The 21,050-nt window shown below is 41.7% G+C and overlaps 1 protein-coding gene across 4 annotated transcripts in view; it reads left to right on the top strand.

The window, feature by feature from the left end:
- Positions 1-18,731, top strand: part of lrp2a (low density lipoprotein receptor-related protein 2a) — a 55,130-nt gene extending 36,399 nt beyond the window's left edge. For 3 of the 4 annotated variants that reach the window (XM_016668625.1, XM_016668624.1, XM_007546437.2), the window contains 33 exons: positions 411-530; positions 1,131-1,262; positions 2,976-3,177; positions 3,263-3,558; positions 3,971-4,637; positions 5,008-5,178; positions 5,262-5,485; positions 5,583-5,760; positions 6,511-6,707; positions 6,788-7,033; positions 7,371-7,499; positions 9,599-9,718; positions 10,855-10,971; positions 11,320-11,436; positions 11,805-11,942; positions 12,083-12,205; positions 12,335-12,463; positions 12,819-12,950; positions 13,044-13,175; positions 13,259-13,402; positions 13,618-13,783; positions 13,879-14,007; positions 14,094-14,317; positions 14,416-14,595; positions 14,773-14,892; positions 15,088-15,178; positions 15,323-15,390; positions 15,847-15,964; positions 16,080-16,200; positions 16,418-16,525; positions 17,410-17,523; positions 17,608-17,679; positions 17,760-18,731. In XM_016668625.1, the coding sequence (XP_016524111.1) occupies positions 411-530; positions 1,131-1,262; positions 2,976-3,177; positions 3,263-3,558; positions 3,971-4,637; positions 5,008-5,178; positions 5,262-5,485; positions 5,583-5,760; positions 6,511-6,707; positions 6,788-7,033; positions 7,371-7,499; positions 9,599-9,718; positions 10,855-10,971; positions 11,320-11,436; positions 11,805-11,942; positions 12,083-12,205; positions 12,335-12,463; positions 12,819-12,950; positions 13,044-13,175; positions 13,259-13,402; positions 13,618-13,783; positions 13,879-14,007; positions 14,094-14,317; positions 14,416-14,595; positions 14,773-14,892; positions 15,088-15,178; positions 15,323-15,390; positions 15,847-15,964; positions 16,080-16,200; positions 16,418-16,525; positions 17,410-17,523; positions 17,608-17,679; positions 17,760-17,930 (5,396 nt within the window). In that variant the 3' untranslated portion in view covers positions 17,931-18,731. Of the gene's footprint in view, positions 1-410; positions 531-1,130; positions 1,263-2,975; positions 3,178-3,262; positions 3,559-3,970; positions 4,638-5,007; positions 5,179-5,261; positions 5,486-5,582; positions 5,761-6,510; positions 6,708-6,787; positions 7,034-7,370; positions 7,500-9,598; positions 9,719-10,854; positions 10,972-11,319; positions 11,437-11,804; positions 11,943-12,082; positions 12,206-12,334; positions 12,464-12,818; positions 12,951-13,043; positions 13,176-13,258; positions 13,403-13,617; positions 13,784-13,878; positions 14,008-14,093; positions 14,318-14,415; positions 14,596-14,772; positions 14,893-15,087; positions 15,179-15,322; positions 15,391-15,846; positions 15,965-16,079; positions 16,201-16,417; positions 16,526-17,409; positions 17,524-17,607; positions 17,680-17,759 lie in introns of those variants that run through there. The other variant, XM_016668626.1, reaches the window with a different exon arrangement.
- The last annotated feature ends 2,319 nt before the right edge of the window (positions 18,732-21,050 follow it).

Below are 21,050 nucleotides of genomic sequence, written 5' to 3'. Positions count from 1 at the left end.
TTGTTTTTGTGCAAAAACTAATTTGCACAGACATATTTTACGTCCTACTGGTGTAAAATTTAGATTTATTTAAATGCATTTAATCAGTGAATTAAAAAAATGAGCAGTAAATCCAAACTGCCCCAAGTTCCAGTCATTAGCACTAATGGGAGAATTTTGTTTTGAAATTAGCTACTGCATATTGTTATATATTTTCAAGTATCTTTTTTTTTCCAATTCCATTGTATTTTTTTCAGGAAATGGCATCAATTATAGTATTTAGATAACAGACTGTTATGTTTTACTAAGTTGAGTCTATTGGCTTTTAACACAGTTTTTGGTATTTTGCCAGAATATATTGTGATCAAAAAGCTATCGTAATGTGAAATGATCTCCATCTGACTCGTTTCCTGCCTGCATCTTCTGCATAGCTGCAGCCACTTGCTCCCAGAGTGAGTTTCGTTGTTCCAGCGGTCGCTGCATCCCCGCCCACTGGTACTGTGACGGAGGAGCCGACTGCTCTGACGGCTCTGATGAACCCCTCTCCTGCAGTGAGTGCTCCTCAACTCTCTCACACCCAGAACGAGCCTACCAGCTTTGTACCGAAGTCCCCCACACTTCCCCCATGGCCCCACACCCCAACCTTTTATCAGCTGCTCACTTATTGTGTGAAGGTGTCTGTTAGCCAATCTGTGCAGTGTGAGAGACTCCTGTGAGTGATGTAGCGGAGAGTGTGAGTCAGTGGTGTATTCCTTTGTTGATGATGTGGTCAGCCAGGCCTCCTATTGTGGGCTGCATTCCTCTGTGGTGACGCCCCTCAATGTCCTCAGACAAACAGCACCTCCCCCTCTCTTTATCCACCCAGGGTTACAGAGCCTCACTTTGGCTTTTGTTTAGATTGCTCACCATGCATGGGAATGTGGAGTTGCCATGACTATTTTGAAAGCTTTGCCAGTGTTGTATTGTGTCCTCTTTCAAAAGTTAAAAAGCTACAAGAGAACTAATGGGAAAAAAGTTACAGACAGACAGGATAGACTCATCATAAAGGGGATGGCACTAAGAGTAGATACAAATTGGGTGGGATTTGGTATGTTTTACTCAAATCTCTGTGTTTCTTGCTGATATCTAATATGTATAGTCTGTCTCTGCAGCCACACTGGTCAGAACCTGCAATACAGATCAGTTTCGCTGTGATGATGGCAGGTGCATTGCTTTATCATGGATCTGTGATGGAGACAATGACTGTGGTGACATGAGCGATGAAGATCAGAGACACAACTGTGGTACGCATTTCTTATTTGTATTCATTTCCTCTTTCTTTTGTCACTTATAGGAATCAAAACTTGCAGAGGGGAGGTAATAATGCAGCCTCCCTCCATTCAGTTGATAAACCGAAATCATTGCAATTTATTTTTTCTTCCTGATTAATCTTTTCCACTTTGCAATGAATATGTAATATAGTTTTACCAAACTGACAGTCAGTTGGTGTTGACTGTCACGACTGAGGGATTTCACTAGGGCTGTTGTAAAAGAATATTTTAATAATCAAGTACTCTATCGATTATTGTTATGATTAATCAAGGACTCTGACCTCTCTCTCTCTCTCTCTCTCTCTCTCTCTCTCTTCACTCTCTCTCTTCCTGTCCATCAGCAGCGCTCTTCCAGTCATTCGCTTTCAAACAGTCACCACACAGTTCTGGGACGAGAAAGGCTGGCGAACTTAAAGAATTTAACTATGCTTATTGGTCCCCCAACAAAAACGATAAAACCCCCGAAAATTTCACGTTATGCTGCTAGCACTTAGCAACAACTCATAGGCGGAAGTGAGAGTGCTGCCCAACACAAATAATGATCCTGCCAGAAATCGATACGCTAAAGAATAAAACATAATTTAACAAAGCTTCGAGGCAGATACATTTTCCTCAAGGAATTTTAAGAATTGAGGTACTCGAATCACTCGAGGAGTCGCTGCAGCAGTAGATTTCACAAGCTGATATTGCAACGATAATGACAGTTGGTGTTGTCGTCAGTGTGTGCAGCTTTATTTTCTGAGTAATGATATGGTCGCGTATTTTCCTGGATTGGTCTTTTCCCATTTGTGATGAATATGTAATCTGGTGTTACCCACCGGTTGGTGCTGACTGTCACCAACTGACTGTTATGATTGAGGGATGGCACACGCTGATATTGCTATTATGATGATAATCGTCAACACCAACTGTCGTCAGTGTGTCTAGCAGAAAAAGAGCAATATCTATTGCTTATTTTCTGAAAATAAAATATTTATTTTCTGAGCAATGGCATGGTCACATATTTTCCCGATATCACGATGAATATTAGAAAAATGTTAATCTTTTCCAGTTTGCGATGAATATGTAGTATTACCAAACTGTTCTCAGTTGGTGCTAACTGGTCACCAACTGACTGTCAGTTGGTGAATGTGGGTAGGAATGTGCCCAGGGTTCTGGTTGCAGTACTTGTTTGCCATTATTCAGCTATTTGAGTTTTTTTTTTTTTTTTACATCTTCATTAATTTTTTCTTTCATAGACCCCTGTTTTACAATACTATTTGACTTTGCTGCCTCCTGCTGCCCACATGCCATTCCTTTTCAGGATTTTGGCACTCTTCAGTCATAGTGTTGTTGGCGTAGACACTGGCAGCCAGTCCCAAGCATCTTAGTCTCCAGCAGATCTCCAGTCCAAGGAGCTAGCATTCCTGATTTCTCCTGCCTCACTCGGTACTTTGTGCTTGCCTCCTCTCTCTGGCTTTCTGGCTCAGGATGGATCAAGATTCTTGTATGCTGCTCCAAAAATAAGATGCCTGAAGCTAGGGACTTTAGCAGAGCTTGAGCCTCAGCAGGAGGCTCGTTTCAAACAATGCCATCACGGCCGTGCAGTTCGAAATACAGATTGGAATGTTTGGATTTCCAAAATATGTCACCATTGTTGTCCGGGCTCTTGCAAATCCTCACGTCTGATTTTATTGTTTCCCCCAGCCAATCGCACGTGTTCAAGCACAGAGTTCACTTGTGCCAATAACCAGCCACCTCAGCGGAAGTGTATTCCACGTGACTGGGTGTGTGATGGAGATGCAGACTGTGCGGATGCCCTAGATGAACATCAAAACTGCACCCGCAGATCCTGTGGCATCAACGAGTTCACCTGCAGCAATGGTCTCTGCATACGCAGCTCCTACAGGTTGGATTTAAAACCTCAAAACTGTTGACTTTGTACTCTGACAGCGTGAAAGTTGAGGCTAATTGATGTCGTCTTTCAAAATTAGATGTGACCGTCGTAACGACTGTGGAGACAGCAGTGATGAGCAAGGCTGCACTTACCAGCCCTGCCAGTCACACCAGTTCACATGCCAGAATGGCCGCTGTGTGTCTAACGACTTTGTCTGCGATGGAGACAATGACTGCGGGGACGAGTCTGATGAGCTGCAGCATATGTGCCATACACCTGAGCCCACCTGTCCCCCCGGAGAATTCAGATGTGAAAATGGACATTGTATTCCCTTTAGGAAAGTGTGTGATAGGAATGACGACTGCTCCGACAACAGCGACGAGAAGGGATGTGGTGAGTGTAAACGGATGCTGGCAATACTTCAGAAATCAGAGCCTAAGTTAAATGCCTGCCATTCTGTTATAATCAAGCTAAATGTAGAAAATCACAAATTAGAGTAGCCACAAGACTACTCTACCCAGTAAGGATAACGTTACTTAAAAAACATTGATTAATGCATTATGAAGTATTTTAGAAAAAAAAAAAAGAAAAGATTCTGGAAAGCTGAAATGGAGAAATTGAAGAAACACTTACGTGCAATTTTGAACAGTATGGAATTAAAAAATAAATCTACAATTTGAAACTGTAGCTTTTATCGCTTAACATTGAAGATGCATGTTGTGTGCCGATGCAAACTTTAAGACACTGCAAGAAACTGGAGGCAGTGCAGCAAAGTTGGCATTATTTGCCTTTTCTCTAACTGCAGGTATCAATGAGTGTACAGACCCATCCATTCACCACTGCGACCACAATTGCACCGATACACCCACCAGCTTCATCTGCACCTGCCGTCCAGGCTACCGCCTCATGTCCGACGGCAAAACATGCGATGACGTCAACGAGTGTGCAGAGACACCCAGCGTTTGCAGTCAGATCTGCGAAAACACCGTCGGCTCCTACGTGTGCAAGTGCTCTCCGGGATTCCTCAGAGAGCCAGACGGTCGCAGCTGCCGTCAGAACAGCAACATCTCCCCCTATCTCATCTTCAGCAACCGCTATTACCTGAGGAACCTATCGACAGACGGGCAGGCCTATTCTCTTATTTTGCAGGGCCTGACCAGCGTGGTCGCTCTAGACTTTGACCGTGTTGATAAACGCCTCTATTGGATCGATGTGAGTCGCAGAGTGATAGAGAGGATGTCTTTTAACGGCAGCAACCGGGAGGTGGTGGTCAATGGGGTTCTGCATGGAGAGGGCCTGGCGGTTGACTGGATAGGAAGGAAACTGTATTGGGTGGACAGCTTCCTGGATTGCCTCAAGGTGTCCGAACTGGACGGTCGCTTTGTCAAGAAACTGGCTGAACATTGCGTTGATGGGAATAACACCTATTGCTTTGAAAACCCCAGGGGTATTGTTCTGCATCCCAAATACGGGTGAGCAATTCAGTCATTTAATATTTAATATTCATTCATTCATTCATTCATTCATTCATTCATTCATTCATTCATGGAGTTGTGTTCTTTGAACAGTAACATTTGATTTTGCATTTCTTATATTAAGCTGAAATATTTATTGCAGGAAGTATTTGTAATTGTAGTATTTGGACAAAATAGGAGATAAAACCTCATACAAAGCACAAATACACATAGTCTTTTTTTTAATTTTATTTTTTTGCTAGAAGTGTTCAAAAATAGTTAAGTCATGTTTGATGCCATTATATTTTTTACCAGTCACACAAATTTTGATGGAGACTGGGTTTTCATATACGTGGTCTAAGTTTCACTTTCTTCTGATTCCTGTCAGATATGTCTACTGGACAGACTGGGGAGACAAAGCCTTCATCGGTCGTGTTGGGATGGATGGAACCAACAAAGCAGCAATCATCACCACCAAGATAGAGTGGCCCAACGGCATCACAATCGACTACACCAACGACAAACTCTACTGGTCAGATGCACATCTCAACTACATTGAGTAAGTTCGTCAGGAAGTTGGTGAATTTTTTCCCCCGCAGCACACCAACTCTAGTAGATGTTTAATTTCTATTTATTTTCCAGATACTCCGACTTGGACGGTCAGCACAGACACACGGTGTATGACGGAAACTTGCCGCACCCTTTTGCCCTGACCGTGTTTGAGGACACTGTGTACTGGACCGACTGGAACACACGGACTGTGGAGAAAGGCAACAAGTACGATGGTTCTGGCCGAGAAGCCCTGGTTAACACCACACACAGGCCGTTCGACATTCACGTATGCCATCCTTACCGCCAGCCAATTGGTGAGTCTTCACAAGCATCGCGCTCATCACTTCCTGGTCTTTATTTACTAAGCTGCGGTCAACTGACCTTGTTTGTCCGTGGCTCCTGCTTTGACAGTAAACAATCCCTGTGCTGCGAACAATGGGGGCTGCTCTCACCTGTGCCTAATCCGTCACGGGGGGCGAGAACACACCTGTGACTGCCCCGACCATTTCCTGGCTGTTCAAATAGGAGGTGTGACCCGATGCCTGCCCATGTGCACCAGCACCCAGTACAGATGTGCAAACAATGAACGGTTTGTCACCATTTCTTTAACGCGCAGCAGTTCTTTATGAGCGTTGTGGCACTTTAAATACCAGAGGTCCTCTACCAAACTGAATGGGAAACTAGCAAACAGAAGCTTTTGTTTTAGATGTTTCTGACACCAAAACCTCCCCTTTCCTCCCTACTTTCCTAATATTATTGTAAATAAAATTCCCCTGCAAACAAGAAACAGTTTAATTATTAAAGATCTTCCAGTGAGAACGTATTATTTGTTTTATTTTGTAGACATTTACCTCGATGCAGATTTGATCTGATTCTGATATCTCTTTGAGAACGGTGACCTGGTAAAATATAAAAAAGTATTTTTTTCTACTCATCACGCTGTGATCAGTTAAAACACTTTCATTTGGAGCAGAGGTGACGTAGCACTGTGTGAGAGAAATTGTTTGAGAATAAAAGATCTTATAGTAAAGGACGACTAAAAGCCAGTCAGACCTATACTACCATATACTGTTAAGCTGAATTGACACAGGGTAACTCTTCCACCACTAACGAGGACGTACTTAATTTTACAACAAGATAACACGATATGACATATTTTCCCTACAGGAAAGGGAACTATTACCGATAATAGCTTCACAGAGCTTGGACTAACCTTACAGATCTGTTCATATTGCCGTGTAACTGTGTACGTTTCAGATAATAAAAACAGAGCTTGTTAGTTTTGTGTTATTCAATACGTTCTGGTTCACACTGGATTGTCCCGCCTCTGTGTCAACAGCTGCATCCCTATCTGGTGGAAATGCGACGGTCAGCGGGACTGCAGGGACGGCTCAGATGAGCCCTCTACCTGCCCCGTTCGCCACTGCAGCCTCGGCCAGTTTCAGTGCAACGACGGAAACTGCACCAGCTCACACTTTCTGTGCAACAGCCACCGGGACTGTCCCGACGGCTCGGATGAAGACCCCGTGCTGTGTGGTAGGTGGTTTAGCTGCTGGATGAACCTGTTTATATTCCTGACTCTCTGACTGCTTGTTGTTTGACTTTGCTCCTCCCAGCTACACACCAGTGCGAAAGCCATCAGTGGCAGTGTACGAACAAGCGTTGCATAAGCGAGTCCTGGCAGTGCGACGGCGAGGACGACTGTGGCGATCAGTCCGACGAGGACCCTGTCCACTGCGCCACCAGGACGTGTCGCCCAGGACAGTTCAAGTGCCGCAACGGTCGCTGCATCCCGCAGAGCTGGAAATGCGACGTTGATGATGACTGCGGCGACAATTCAGATGAGCCTCTGGAGGAGTGCAGTAAGTAGCTTACAAGAATTTACCCCATTGCTTTGTCCTTCTCTGTTTCACGTTAGAGTTTTATTGGGATTTTATTAGGAAAGTGGTGCATTGTGAAGGGGAAGGAAGAGGTTTTCAAAATATTAGCAAGTGCAATGGCTTCTTTCTGTCCTCTATCTGGCTTGTGGTGATAAAAATGTACACCTAACTTTTCAGATTTCTATTTGTAAAGCGGCTTGAAAACCACATATTCTTTCTCTTTCGCCTTCACAATCAATGTATCTTTGTTATGTATTTAACTCAAAACTCTTAGGCCTTTATCTTAACTCTCTCTTGTTGTTGTTGTTTTTTTTTTAAGTGGGTCCAGCGTATCGATGTGACAACCACACAGAGTTTGCCTGCAAAACCAACTATCGCTGTGTCCCACTCTGGTCCATCTGCAACGGCCACAACGACTGCAGAGACAACAGCGACGAGCAGAGCTGCGGTGAGTCTCTTTTTTAACAACCTCCCCCTTCCACAACGAGAGCTCTTCTTGAGTTCCCTGGTTTCTATTTTGTATTTGTTGTTGTTTTATCAATCTCAAGATTACTCTAGAGAATTCTTTAGGAGTGAATAAAGGCAATTAGCCAAGCCGTCAGCCTCCTGTGTAACTGGTGCAGGGAGGTGCTGATGGAGATCGTCTCATCACTCTTCCTCCCCCTTAATTTACCTCTCCCTGGAAGCGCCGCAGATTTATGAGCTGTCCATTGGTGTGAGACAACATATATGTGAATGTGTGCTCTGTCCTTGCGTGGGGGCAGGGTTCATATATGTCTCTTTGTACTTGCTGCGATCCAAATACGGCCCTCCCATCTATTATCAGAGCCCCTCACTCCATTAGTGCCATGCCTGCACAGGAGGGGAGATCTGCGCTAATCTTCCAGTAAGAATGCAGAGGATGGGCCAGGTGGAGGTCTAGGAGGGCAGGACTCGTGAACGCCGCGCTATCTTTGACCCCCCCGCCTCCTCCGGCACTGTGTGGTAGAGACAGCTCAGACCAGCTCTGTTTCACTCCTCTGCCTTCTGTGGTTCTCATCTCCGGCAGTCTTATCCTCCTCAGACGTACGCTGTACTGGCATGAATAGAGCTCACACATCTGTCTGTGGCGTTCTGCCCTCCTCCCTTTTAGACCTTTGCGTTTTAATTAAAAAATAAGATGTCTTTCATTTCCAGCTGACACTTCTGCTGAGAGTACAAGTCTGGACGTTATTCTAACGCGCAACTTCCAGTTCATCGCTGAAATCTTCTGTTGGCTCTGAATGATTTATGAATATGAATGGCATTTTAAATTTAGAAGTGTCTATTTGTCAGTGCTTTCTTAGTATAGTAAATCACTAGTTTTCCTACAGTAAATTTAGTTACGTTTTAAATTGTGTGGTTGTTTTTCATTTCCACTGGCTTTTTTGGAGGAGTTTTTTTTTTCTGTATTTTTAGTTCAAAAGCACACGTAGCATTTATGCATTTTACGTGGTGTGGTTCTGCCTCAGAAGTACAGGTGCCGCTATGCTTTGACAAAGCTACAAAGTTCATGATATGTGGCAGAAAACAGCCCCCTTTGAAGGAATTCAAAACATAAAAAAAAAGTGGTGAAACGTTGTAGCAGCCTTCTTTCAGCCAGCTGACTGACAACGTGCAGCAACAGAACAAATTCTCTCTAGCACTTTGCATCTACATAACACAGAATGAGAGGACTGTGCAATTTTAGCGGTTTTGAATACGGTACGTTTTTAAAACCTGGGCTCACCTTGATATCAGTCGCTGGCCAACTCTACAGTCAAAAGATGGGAATGTAAAGTGTGGACTTGCTTGGAGCAAAGTGGTTTGAGATCCAGAGTTGTTTCTCTGGTAAATTGTGTTTCATGTTGACAGCTGAGTTTCAGTTTCATCTCATACGGTAAGTTTAGGAACCTTTTGTTATGCCTGAGGGAGTCAAAGGTCAGCTAAGACGCTTACAACAACAACATTCCTCAGAAAATGTGCAGTTCTTGGCCTGAAATACCCAGAGGCAAATCTTTAAAAAAAAATTATATATATATATATATATATATATATATATATATATATATATATATATATATACCTCTAACTTCCTAACTTCTCATTTAAACGGTGTAAACATGTAAGGAGTTAATCAAAATACAGTACCATTTATTAAACAATAATATAATGAAAATGCATCTGTTCTTTTTTTTCTTCTTCTTGGTTCTTCAGTATTTTATATTCGGTTATTGGATTAAGTTTTATTTTTGTTTGTCATTGGATTTGAGAAAACGTAGGGCAGTCCTGAACATTAAATCTCAGTGTGCAGCTCCCCCATGAGGCAACTGCACAAATATGCAACAGTAGGTATTCATTTATAGTTTGCTTAGATCACTGCCATAAGTATTTGTGCCTCCCATTATTTCCATTATTTCCATATGCTGTCATGCTCCCTATGTCAAAAAGATACTTTTAAATTTTTCATACCTGGCTTTTCACAGAAATAATATCTATTCAGTGAGCCATAAAGGCCAGGAAAAACAGCAACCTCTTCTGTCCTTTCAGAGGAAGTGACCTGCCATCCCACCGGGGATTTCCGCTGCGACAATCATCGCTGCATCCCGCTGAGATGGAGGTGTGATGGAGCTGACGACTGTGGAGATAATTCAGACGAACGCAGCTGCAGTGAGTGACTCTGTGACAAACACACACCTGCGACAGCATCTAGATACGTGTGATGGATCTTGTGGGGATGAAAGTCGCTACATGGTCTATAAAAGTCTAGAAAAGTACTGAATTTGATTTCGTCACTTTCCAAAACTTGACTAATATATAAGTATGAGACATGAAAATGGCTGAAAAAAGGTTAGCATTTAGACTTTGTTTCTTATTAGAATTTTTAAGAATGAGGAGAATTTTTACATTTTATTTTATTTGTTTCCTACATCACATTCAACCATCTCATTTATCTTTTTTTAATTTTAAGAACAAACACAGGGATTCAAAGTACAAAAAAATATATTTCACTGTTTTTTTTGGGGGTTTTTTTTACCTGCAGATTGATTTCTACATTTCATATCGTTTGCAGTCCTATGTAATGATGCTCTTAGTGATTAAAAACTGTGATAATCGAGTCCATATTTTCTAAGTGTTATAGTTTTTAACTGATCTTAAAGCAGATCCATAAATCAACCAAACAATAATCCCCACATATATATTTTAAAACACTGTGCTGTTTTATAACGTGTGGGAAGAAACAGAAAACAAATCATAACTATTTGAAACTTTTGCAATAAAATTTCCATAATCTCATAAAAACTTATGTCAACATTTGTATTTGGAAAATGTGCTGTTCTACAGCTCCTGCTGGGTGGATTGTTTGAGTGAGAAAGGATGCTGATGGCAGAGTTCAGTTTAGCAGATATTTAATTCAACATCTGGGGAGGTGTTTGAAAGGGTGTAGCAGTGAGAAAGGTGTCTTATCAGCACCTAGAGAAATAGGATGTCCTCTGTGTGTAAAAAGGAGGGAAGGAAGGAGTCTTGTACCTATTGTCCTTGGCAATGTTAAGCATCCCAGCTAATAAGTCTAACACAGCTTTTTAAATAAGGACGATAAACCTTAACATGCTGCGATTGCAGGTTTAAGGTTTCCTTAGACCTGCAATTTAACTTAAAATATAATAATTCAGCTCATTTGATAAGACTGAGTTTGAAGATGATGAAAAAACTTAAAACGGATTTTTGCAGACATGCAAAATGTATATTTTTTAGGTTAATAAAGTTTTGTGGTGGCATGGTTCTGTTCCCTTGTTTTCTCCCAGCGCCACGCTCGTGCACCGAGAGCGAGTATCGCTGTGACAACCTACGCTGTGTTCCCAACCGTTGGGTCTGTGACCATGACAACGACTGCGAGGACAACTCGGATGAAAGGGACTGCGGTAAGTGGAGACTCTTTGTTTTGGCCCGGGATCTGGCTGTTTGTGAGTAACGAAGGGCCGCGCTAAACAAAGAAGCAATAAAACTGTGAGTCTGAAGGCCAGACGAGCTGGACCACCAACGGTCGGTTATTGAGGAGGAGAATACGCCGTCTGCTGCAAAGCAAACAAACGTACTGTACGCTGCGAACGGGACAGAAAACCGGTGTAGAACACGAACACTTCGTCTCACATCCCAGGAACTTTTATGGAGTAAAATAAAACTTAACCACACAGCTACAAAATCTATCTGGGCATTGTCTCCTTATGGACACTTTTTGTCACTTTTATGTTTTTGTTTTTGTTGAGCAGAGCTGCGGACATGTCCCCCTGGCTACTTCCAGTGCGCGAGTGGACACTGTATAGCTGAACGTTTCAAATGTGATGGCAACGCCGACTGTCTGGACTACACGGATGAGATATCATGCCGTGAGTGCCACATAACATTATTTATTTTTTTTTTTTTGCAGAATTGAATGCATAGTTGAAAGTCTAGACAAATTATTTTCACCACTTTCATATTTGTTCATGACTCAATGCCAGCCTTCAGCGTGTGCAGCAGTAGAGCGGCTCCATGAAATCAGACATGTTAAACTCTGTACAATTAAAAAAAAGAGTTTATACTTTTTCATATCAAACTTGAAAATTAAACAATTTTTTAACTGGAGATGAGACTGACTGAAATAATGGATAAAATACTGCATTTATTCAACAAACCAAATAAACCAAGCCTAAAAATAATACATTCTGATATTACAGCAGGAATTGTGGTGTAACAGAAATACCCTTTCTTCCAGCAACCCGCTTTCCCAACGGCACATACTGCCCGCCGTTCCTGTTTGAATGCAGGAACCACATTTGTGTCCAGCCTCACTGGAAATGTGACGGAGACAATGACTGCGGAGACAACTCTGACGAGGAGCTGCATCTCTGCTGTGAGAAAAAAAACATTGAAAAAAGACAAAAGTGCAGCTCTTTGCTGCTTTTGAGTGAAATAAAACATCACATGAAAGTTTAAACGTTTTTTTTTTTTTTTTAATGTAATACGAGATATGTTGGCTCTGTTTCTTCGCAGTGGACATCGAGTGTGAGGCTCCGTTCCGTTTCCGATGCGATAACAACCGATGCATCTACAGCCCTGAGCTGTGCAACTCTATTGATGACTGTGGGGACGGTTCGGATGAAAGACAGGAAAACTGTGAGTGCAGTTTCATGATGGCTGGCGTAGTTGATAACTTTATTCTTTTAAGCTACATTATTTTCTATATTCAAATGAAAATAGAAGTTTATGCATTCCTGTGTTTGTTTCCACATTGCCTTCACGTAGGTCAAAAGCCCACACACGGTCCTTGTGACGATGAGGAGTTCAAATGCAGTAGCGGAAAGTGCATCCCTCTACAGTACGCCTGTGATGAATATGACGACTGTGGAGACGAGTCAGATGAACTTGGCTGCCGTAAGTTACAATATGAAGTAACATAACATGTAAAAATGCATTTTAATTGGTTTTACATGCATCTATGTAACAGATTTGTAATAATGCTGCACTAGACAAGCTTTAGCTATTTCCCTATTGCAATTGGATTTGGTTTTAGTAATGTTCATTTAACTAGATAAAGTAAATTACATTTAACGGTGGCTTACCTTGGAAAGGTTTAGCAAAAAAGAAAGACTTATTTCGCTTTTCTCTTTCAAAACGTGTCCGTGTGTCATTTGCCATCAAATGTGTTTCAGTTACGCATTTGCTAGAACATTTTCACGTTACTTGCTGGCCTCTCCATTCACCACGCCTTGGGGTAATCTTTTTTCAGACTTGGGCCATGGACACACATGCAGTGCAAACATGTGTGAACACAACTGCACCGACCTGACTCAGGGAGGCTTCGTTTGCTCCTGCAGACCAGGCTACAAGCCCAGAGCCACGGAGAAACACTCCTGCGAAGGTGAACAACACGTTCATCATCTTCACGCAGCAGAAGTTTGAAACATGAAGTTGTAGTTTTGACTCTTGCCATCTCCTCCTCTCTTGGGGCCAGACGTGAATGAGTGTGAGGTATTTGGAACATGTCCTCAGGACTGCAGGAACTCGAAAGGCAGCTACGAATGTTTCTGTGCTGAAGGCTTTGTGTCTTTCGGCGAGCTGCACGGGACCGAATGCGCTGCTCAAGGTAAGCAATTGCCAAAAAACAAAAGATTCTTCTGGTTTCTCTCATGATAAGAGAATATTTACCCAAAATCAATTTCTACGTAGGAAACCCTCCAGTCCTGCTCTTGCCGGACAACATTCGTATTCGCCGTTTCAATCTGTCCTCTGAGCAGTATTCGGACTATGTGGACAACGCCGAGCACATCCACGCCTTGGATTACCTGTGGGATCCAGAGGGCGAAGGCCTCAGTAAGTCTGTTTTCATACAACACTGGTCTCCGGCTTCAGTCCTAGTCCGTCACCGTCCTTCTACGGTGTCACCTGAAGGAATGCTGGAGCATTAAACAGCTACTGAACATTCGCTCCCAAGGGCTGAAGCCGGACGCCTCTGCTCTTGAACACACGGTAAATACAAAGTTCACAAAACATCAGGAGGTGAAAAGCATTTCCTTTGTGGTCTGTAGGTGTCGTTTACTGGACAGTTCTTGGTCGGGGGTCCCAGTTTGGCTCCATCAAGCGTGCCTACATGACCACGTTCAATGATTATGGGAGCAACCCAGTGAAAGAAGTGGATCTGAACCTGCGGTACATTGCCAGACCGGAGGGCATCGCTGTAGACTGGGTTGGCAGGTAACCAAACATAGTTATGATTTAATACTCTAGTTAGAGATGCTACAGTTTATCTGGTTTAAATATTCTGAGTCTTCCTAAATGTCTCTCCACAGACATATTTACTGGACGGATTCAGGGACCAATAGAATTGAAGTGGCGAAACTGGATGGACGATACAGGAAGTGGCTGATCCACACTGACCTTGATCAGCCGGCAGCTATCATTGTCAACCCATCGTCAGGGTAGGAAGGGTTTGCATGGCAGAGATTCGGTGTTGGTGTCCACCTGGTGGTCACAGACATGTTGTTTTGTGATCGTCTCTGAGCAGGATGATGTACTGGACTGACTGGGGACAGAATCCCAAAATTGAGGCAGCATGGATGGACGGACAGCACAGAGAGGTCCTGGTGAAGGAGGAAGACCTGGGATGGCCCACTGGGCTGGCTCTGGACTACGTGAATGGAAACAGAATCTACTGGTGTGACTCCAAAGAAAACATTATCGAGTCCATGAAGCCTGACGGGACAGACAGGAAGATTGTCATATCAGGAGGTCAGAATAGTGAAGCTTGACATTATTGATTAAGTATCTTGGCAAACTCAAGTTTACTGGATGAATAAATGTGTGTTGCTTTGTTTTCTGTGTTCCAGATATCGGAAATCCCTACAGTCTGGATGTGTTTGAGGGAAACGTGTACTGGACAACTAAAGACAAAGGAGAAGTGTGGAAGATGAACAAGTTTGGGCGAGGAAATAAAGTCAAAGTCCTCACAATCAACCCCTGGCTGACACAAGTCCGTGTTTACCAGCAGTACCGGCACAACCAGTCAGGTCTGAACATCAAAACAAACACACAGCTTCTCACTCAACTTAAATGAGTTATATTTCTTTCTACAAACCTTAACATACTCCTTAAAGCTTTAAAATCTTATCACAATTTGTGATTTACTGAGTTTCTCTCTAATAAATCAACACAAAGTAGCACACAAGTTCTACTGTCGTTGTCAGTGTCCAACCCGTGTAAGGACGTGTGCAGCCACCTCTGCCTCCTCCGGCCTGGCGGCTACACCTGCGCCTGCCCACAAGGCTCCCCTCCACTAAACGCCGACTCGACAGAATGCGACGCAGGTAAGAGTCAGCGCCCGGATTGCTCTCACCATCCGCTGCCTCGTGTTTGCAGTGATGCGACGTCTTGTTTTTGCATTCGCACGCCTGTTCTTGACACGTGCCGCTTGGCTGCTCGTGTGTGTTGTTTTGTGTCGAGTCTCGTGATTTTTTTATCGTTGTTCATCCACTGTGTGTGCTCGGCTTTTGCTTCTGCAGCCATTGAGCCTCCTGTTGCAATGCCTCTTGCATGCAGATGCATGAATGGTGGAACCTGCTACACCAATGAAGGGGGTCTGCCAAAGTGCAAGTGAGTTTAGCTGCAGGAGCCGTTTGTATGTTTCAATCTGTTTTTATTAGAAATGTCTGGAATTAAATTGTCTTCAAGTATGGACAGAGCTTTGCCCTTGCCTATTAATTATTAGTTTTGTTGTTTGTTATCTTTAATTTATAGATGTCCATATGGCTATACTGGCAGCTACTGTCAGATGGGGAAGTCTAGAGGTGCACCAGCTGGGACAGGTACAACAACACAATTTTCATTTAACTTTTAATATTTTCTATGCAGCTTTTGATTAATAAGTCCTGCATTCAATGACATATGGTGGGAAAGCAACAAACATGTACTTTTTCATTAATATTAAGCAATTATTTACTTACAACAAACTCCTATTTCTTGCCGCAAAGTTACTTGGAAGTTAGTTTTGTCCTGTTTCAAGTATTCTCAACTGTTTACACTAGAAACTAGACCAAAATTACTTGGTAAGATTTTGTGTCTTTGCAGATACTCATTAATAAAGTTTGCGCTTTACTCATTATTCTACACTCTGAATCCACAAGGTTTCTTGGATTTTGTTTGGGATCAATGTCTTGCTAAATTATCTACCTTCGTTTCACCTTCAGGTTGTTATGCCAGTGGAAGCATAAATCCTGAATCTGAAGTATTTATCACTCTATAATCTTGTTTTTGTCTCTAAGCCGTGGCTGTTCTGCTGACCGTCATTGTCATCTTAATTACCGGAGCTCTGGCTGCTGGGGTTTTCCTCAACTACAAACGAACAGGATCTTTTATCCCCTCTATGCCTAAATTGCCAAGGTACACATCATTTTTAATCACTTTATCTTGCATTTGAAGCTCTGGTTTAACCCCAGAAGTTTGCAGCAAAGCAAATGGATCAGAGTTCAGTTTTGGCTGCTTTGTTTTTGTCCAGCCTCAGCAGTCTTGTGAAGTCAGCTGACACCGGGAACGGGGTAACGTTTTGGTCGGGTGACAATGTGGACCTCGGACCGTCACACATCGGTGTTTCTGTTATCGACACAGCCATGCAGATGGTGAGCTAAGGGGTTTAGTTAATATCGTTTCTGTTAGGCACATTTTTACCAACGTTTAACTTTTTTTAACTTCTCTTTGTGGTGTTCATTCACACAGTTTAGTCTTTAACGTCACCTTAGACCTGCTTGAATTATCAGAATTTGGATGATGAGAGTTTCAATTGATGATGCATTTACGTTGTAGTGAATTATGACCTGATATATGATATTCCTTTAGGATGATAACTTTGCCACCAATGCCGGGCGACAGCCAATCACGTTTGAGAATCCACTGTACGCCACTACACCCGTCTCTGGTGACCCAGCCGTCATTCATGCTACACAGGTATTCAGATACATGGTTACTGTTTATTTTATTCAGTTGTTCAACAACTGTTGAATTACATGACTCACCACCACACCACATGTGATAACATTTATTTTTAATAAAATAAATCAATAGGTATGTTTTTTGTTTTGTTTTGTTTTTTTACCAAGCATGTGTTTGTTGTACTCCAGAACTACCCAGAATGCACTCAAAAAGTTTGAGATCATCAGCAAAGATAAAGAATCAAAACACCAAAATATTTAAAAATGTGGCCAACTTACATGCAGGATATAACTATTATTGGAGAGATGCTGTTCAGAAAAAAAACTCTACTTGGTTGAATGAAAGTTATACTGAAACATGGATGTAGTGTAAATAATTATGGGCTTAACTTTGAGTTTGTTTTCTACAAGTAACAAAGAGTAATACTGTCAACACTGTTGCCTAGCAACAGGAAGTTACAAGAACATGCAGGTTACCTTCCTTCGCTCTGACAAGCGCCCTGAGGAGTGAGGGTGTCCATGTTGTTGTGTGCAAGTTAAGTCCTCAAACCTGCAGCTTTTAGATGCATCCCTGTTCCAACATACCTCCAGCACTCGCTCCATGGCTCTTGGAAGATGCTACAATTTTGTCAGAAAGGTTTTGAAGAGAATTTTCTCAAGCTGCACAGAGTCGAGTCAATTCTCATGATGATGTAGAAAATGTAGCTTTTGTAAGAATATCCTATTCTTTTTTACATTTTTGAGCCATAGTAAGTTTGGATTTTAAAACAATAGTTGTAGACATCTCAAGTTTTAACTCTTTCCCAGTGAGGTTATATAAATTATCTGATATTTTCAGCATGGAGTGCATATTTTTTTCATATATCTCCTCACACCTTATTTCTGTGTCCCGTTGAACAGGTGACAGTCAATGTGAGCGGTGAGCAGCTGAACAACTTCGTGAACCCGACGTACCGAGGGGATCAAAGCTCAGGTGTTGTCAACACATCTTCTGTCTGCAGCCTTCCCGTTCAGGTAAAAGGCCGAAGCCATGTAAATCCTAATGAATTTATTTTATATAAACTAGAAAGTGGGATTTTGACTTGAGTTTTTTTCCAGATGTCAAAGTGGAGTTTGTTTAAACGGAAATTAAAACCAAGCACCACATTTGAAAACCCTTCATATTCAGAGGTGCGTTTGAATCCAGGAATCTTTTATTAAAAAGCTCACTTGGAAACCTTTAACGCCATAAACTGCACGTCGTTTTACAGATGAAGGATGAGAAACCTGTCGGAAGCAGCGAGGACTCTTCTGCCCCGGAGCCGTCTCCATTCGCTCCTCCAGCAAAACCTCAGAGGAAGGACCGTCCCAGCGCCTTCTCTCCAACCGAGGACAGTTTCAAAGACACGGCCAACCTTGTCAAAGAGGACAGCGACGTATAACCCCTCTCTCTGATGGAGGGATGTGAAGAAGAAACACACTTTGCACAGAATTTATTTTTATATGCAGCCTGTGTACAAACTCAGATTGTGTTGGGACAGAGAAACACGATAAAATGAAGAGAAGATCTTCCGACACTTCTGCCTTCTGACACTTCTTATGCCAATTTTTTGCGTTAATATTTGTCTTTCTTATTATGATGTACAATATGTATATCTTTGCACTGAAGCTGTTGATAGAAATGTTAATAAATATGTTGTAAATTTGTAAATTTCAACATTAAGATTTTCGTCAGAAATAGATCCTACGTTGTAAACTCACAATAACCAATACGAAATGTGAGCTGCTTTGTGAATGCACAGTACTTATACGATCAGAGATCGCCAGAGACGAATGCTGAAGATATATTCACTATACGCTGCAAATGCCTCGTTTCAGGGATGACAAATTAACGAAATTGGATTTCAACTCACACCATTTATTTTCAATGATACACACTCCGGTATAAACTGGAAGAGAATCGATTTCTCTTGATCACCTTGTCTATGAATCAGTGATTGCTCTCACTTGCAACGGCTAAAATAGCTTGGGAACAGGTGTTGCACTTCAACCCAGTCAATATTCTCGAAGAACGACTCCTGATAAAGACTTTTTCTTAAACAAACCGAGGCAAATTGTTTGCTGGTTGATTTATTTTGTATTGCAATGAAGACAAACTTTATCTATGATTGTGCAGAACGTGCCCATGTGAATTAAATTTTTGCTGCTGACACGTGAATGAATAAATTTCCTATTTTGTAAAATTGTCTCACTACACTTTTTTTGTTTTGTTACAGAAGAACTGCTTTGACGGTGGAATCATAAGTTTCCTGCATTTTACAACATCCTCCACAATCAATTGCACTCCTGTAAAAAGGCTCAAATTAAATTCCACATTTGTTGATCTTTTTTGAAGCATTTTTACTATAATTTAAGTCTCTTTATGCAGTGGGGTGTTATAATTAGCAATTGTTTCAAATAAAAAATGTCCCACACATTTTGACAAACCAAGTAATTCTATTAAAATCTGATAAAATTTTATTCTTTTCATTTTTCAAGCTGGTTACAGTGTGACCACCTAATGACAAGTGAACACCTAATTTAAATATGAACGTTACTGACTTTTAATTTAGCAAAAAACAAGTACAAGTTGTCGGATTCAAAACTGGATCTGGTTGGACAGGGACTACTTATCTAGCCACCAGCACAGTCAGAAAAATGCAGGAGGAAGTAAAAAAAAAAACTCCATTTCACAAAGATGCAGAATTATTCATTTTCTGCATCTTTCATTTATTAAAAACTATTTTATATGAAGTTATGCAGTATAATTTGACATTTTCAGACCTTTTCTAAAACTCCTCGAATAAAGGTGTAGGACTGAAATTACAGAAAAATAACAGTGTAGAGCTTTATCACAACAGACAAGGGAGTCAAGTTTGTGTGAGCAGCATGTTTTAGAAAACATGGGATTGTGCAAGGCATCCTTTGATCCTCTGAATGTGATTGACTTATCGCAAAAGTATGCTGGAAAGGTCAAACTGAGAAAAGCTGCTGACCCTAATGCTGTCTGCGGGTTCTTTGTGTGGCTGTGCTGAACGTCCAACTAACATTTCCTCACCGTTCCTTTCCGATGTTGCATTCATAGTGGATAAGTCATTCAACTTCATTCACTTCCCAGAAACAAACCATTCCTAGGAACTAGCCGATGTAGACTCATGAAATTCCCATATTTGGTGATGAAAATCTCAATCTTCAAAGAGAATCTTAATATCCTTGACAGAAGGTAAGTTTGATCTTTTGAAAATCAAGCTTAAAAAGGTGTCAAAGACCATATTTTTGCTGTTTAGAGAATGTAAGATCGCAATTTTTAGGAGTTTTTCCATCAAAAATAGTTTTTGTTGTTTTCATCCTGCTGCAGTGATGGTTTGTGTGTGAAAAAGCTTCTCTCTGTTTCTAGTTGCTGAAGCGCAGACTGGGATGTTTTCATCCTCCCTTTTGAATGCAGAGAATGTGCTAAATGCTTCAGTAGGAGGATGATGAGGACGGTGATAGGAAGCTCCAGGTTGCCTTTATCTCCCCCAGTGCTTAACTCTGACTGGCACCCTATCAGTGGTCCACCCCCTGCTCACTTCGCTCCCCCACCTCCCTCCTCACCCCTCGGGTGGTTGCTGCTGTCCAATCAGTCAAACCGTTCTCATCGAGAACCACAGCCAGGACCATGAACCTTTTTTCTGTCCCAGATGTGTCAAACCCACCAAAATTACTCAAGGAGCATGCTCATCACTCACACAGGAGGTCACAAAACTCCTAAAGGAGAACATCCGCCAATCACTTTGTGATCTTTGTCTTGTGTCATACAGCAGAACGATGACAGAAAGCAGAGAAGGAGGGCATTCTGAATGGCACTAAATAAAACGACGACATCGGTGTGGCCTAGTCAAAGTCCAGACCTAAGTCCAGTTAAAATTCTCAGTATTGTGACAGCCATGCCATTTTACATAGTTTTTCTAATGATCTGAACCACTTTTCACATTTTGTCATTGTTACATGCTTTTTCAATATTATTATTTTTTTATGTTTAGCAAACAGAAAGCAGCTGTTTCAAAGACATTGTGCAAATTCAGTGGCAGATGTGTTTCATAACAACATAGGGAAGTTTTAAAGCTTCAGAGGGATGTACGGTAGGAAACAGACCAACCTTTAACTGTTAAAGCTCTGCTCACATTGGGGCTCATCACAAATGTCTTGTTGAATAACATAACGTGTGATTTATTGAAATATTTTTCAATAAATCACAAGGGGAAGCTGCCCTCATCATTAATGCTGCCTTAAATAAAGTAATTCATCTACTCCTTAATATTTTTTCTTTGAGAACTTTGATTTAATTTGTACAGATTAGAAATGATGGCATTTGTTCATACTGTATTCTGTATGAAGGAATGTGGAATTGAAAGCTTTAAAGCAGATTCTGCGTATGAAACAAAATGAAAGGACCTACAGGTCAAAACAGCTTGTCACTCTTTATATAGGTTTAATTTAACAGAAATATACAGCGAAGCATGATAAAATAATAAAAAAATGTG

Source organism: Poecilia formosa, unplaced genomic scaffold (assembly GCF_000485575.1).
Source record: "Poecilia formosa unplaced genomic scaffold, Poecilia_formosa-5.1.2 Scaffold16, whole genome shotgun sequence".
Taxonomy (NCBI): domain Eukaryota; kingdom Metazoa; phylum Chordata; class Actinopteri; order Cyprinodontiformes; family Poeciliidae; genus Poecilia; species Poecilia formosa.
The sequence above is the reverse complement of the archived record's forward strand: the minus strand, read 5'-3'. Positions and strand labels throughout refer to the sequence as shown.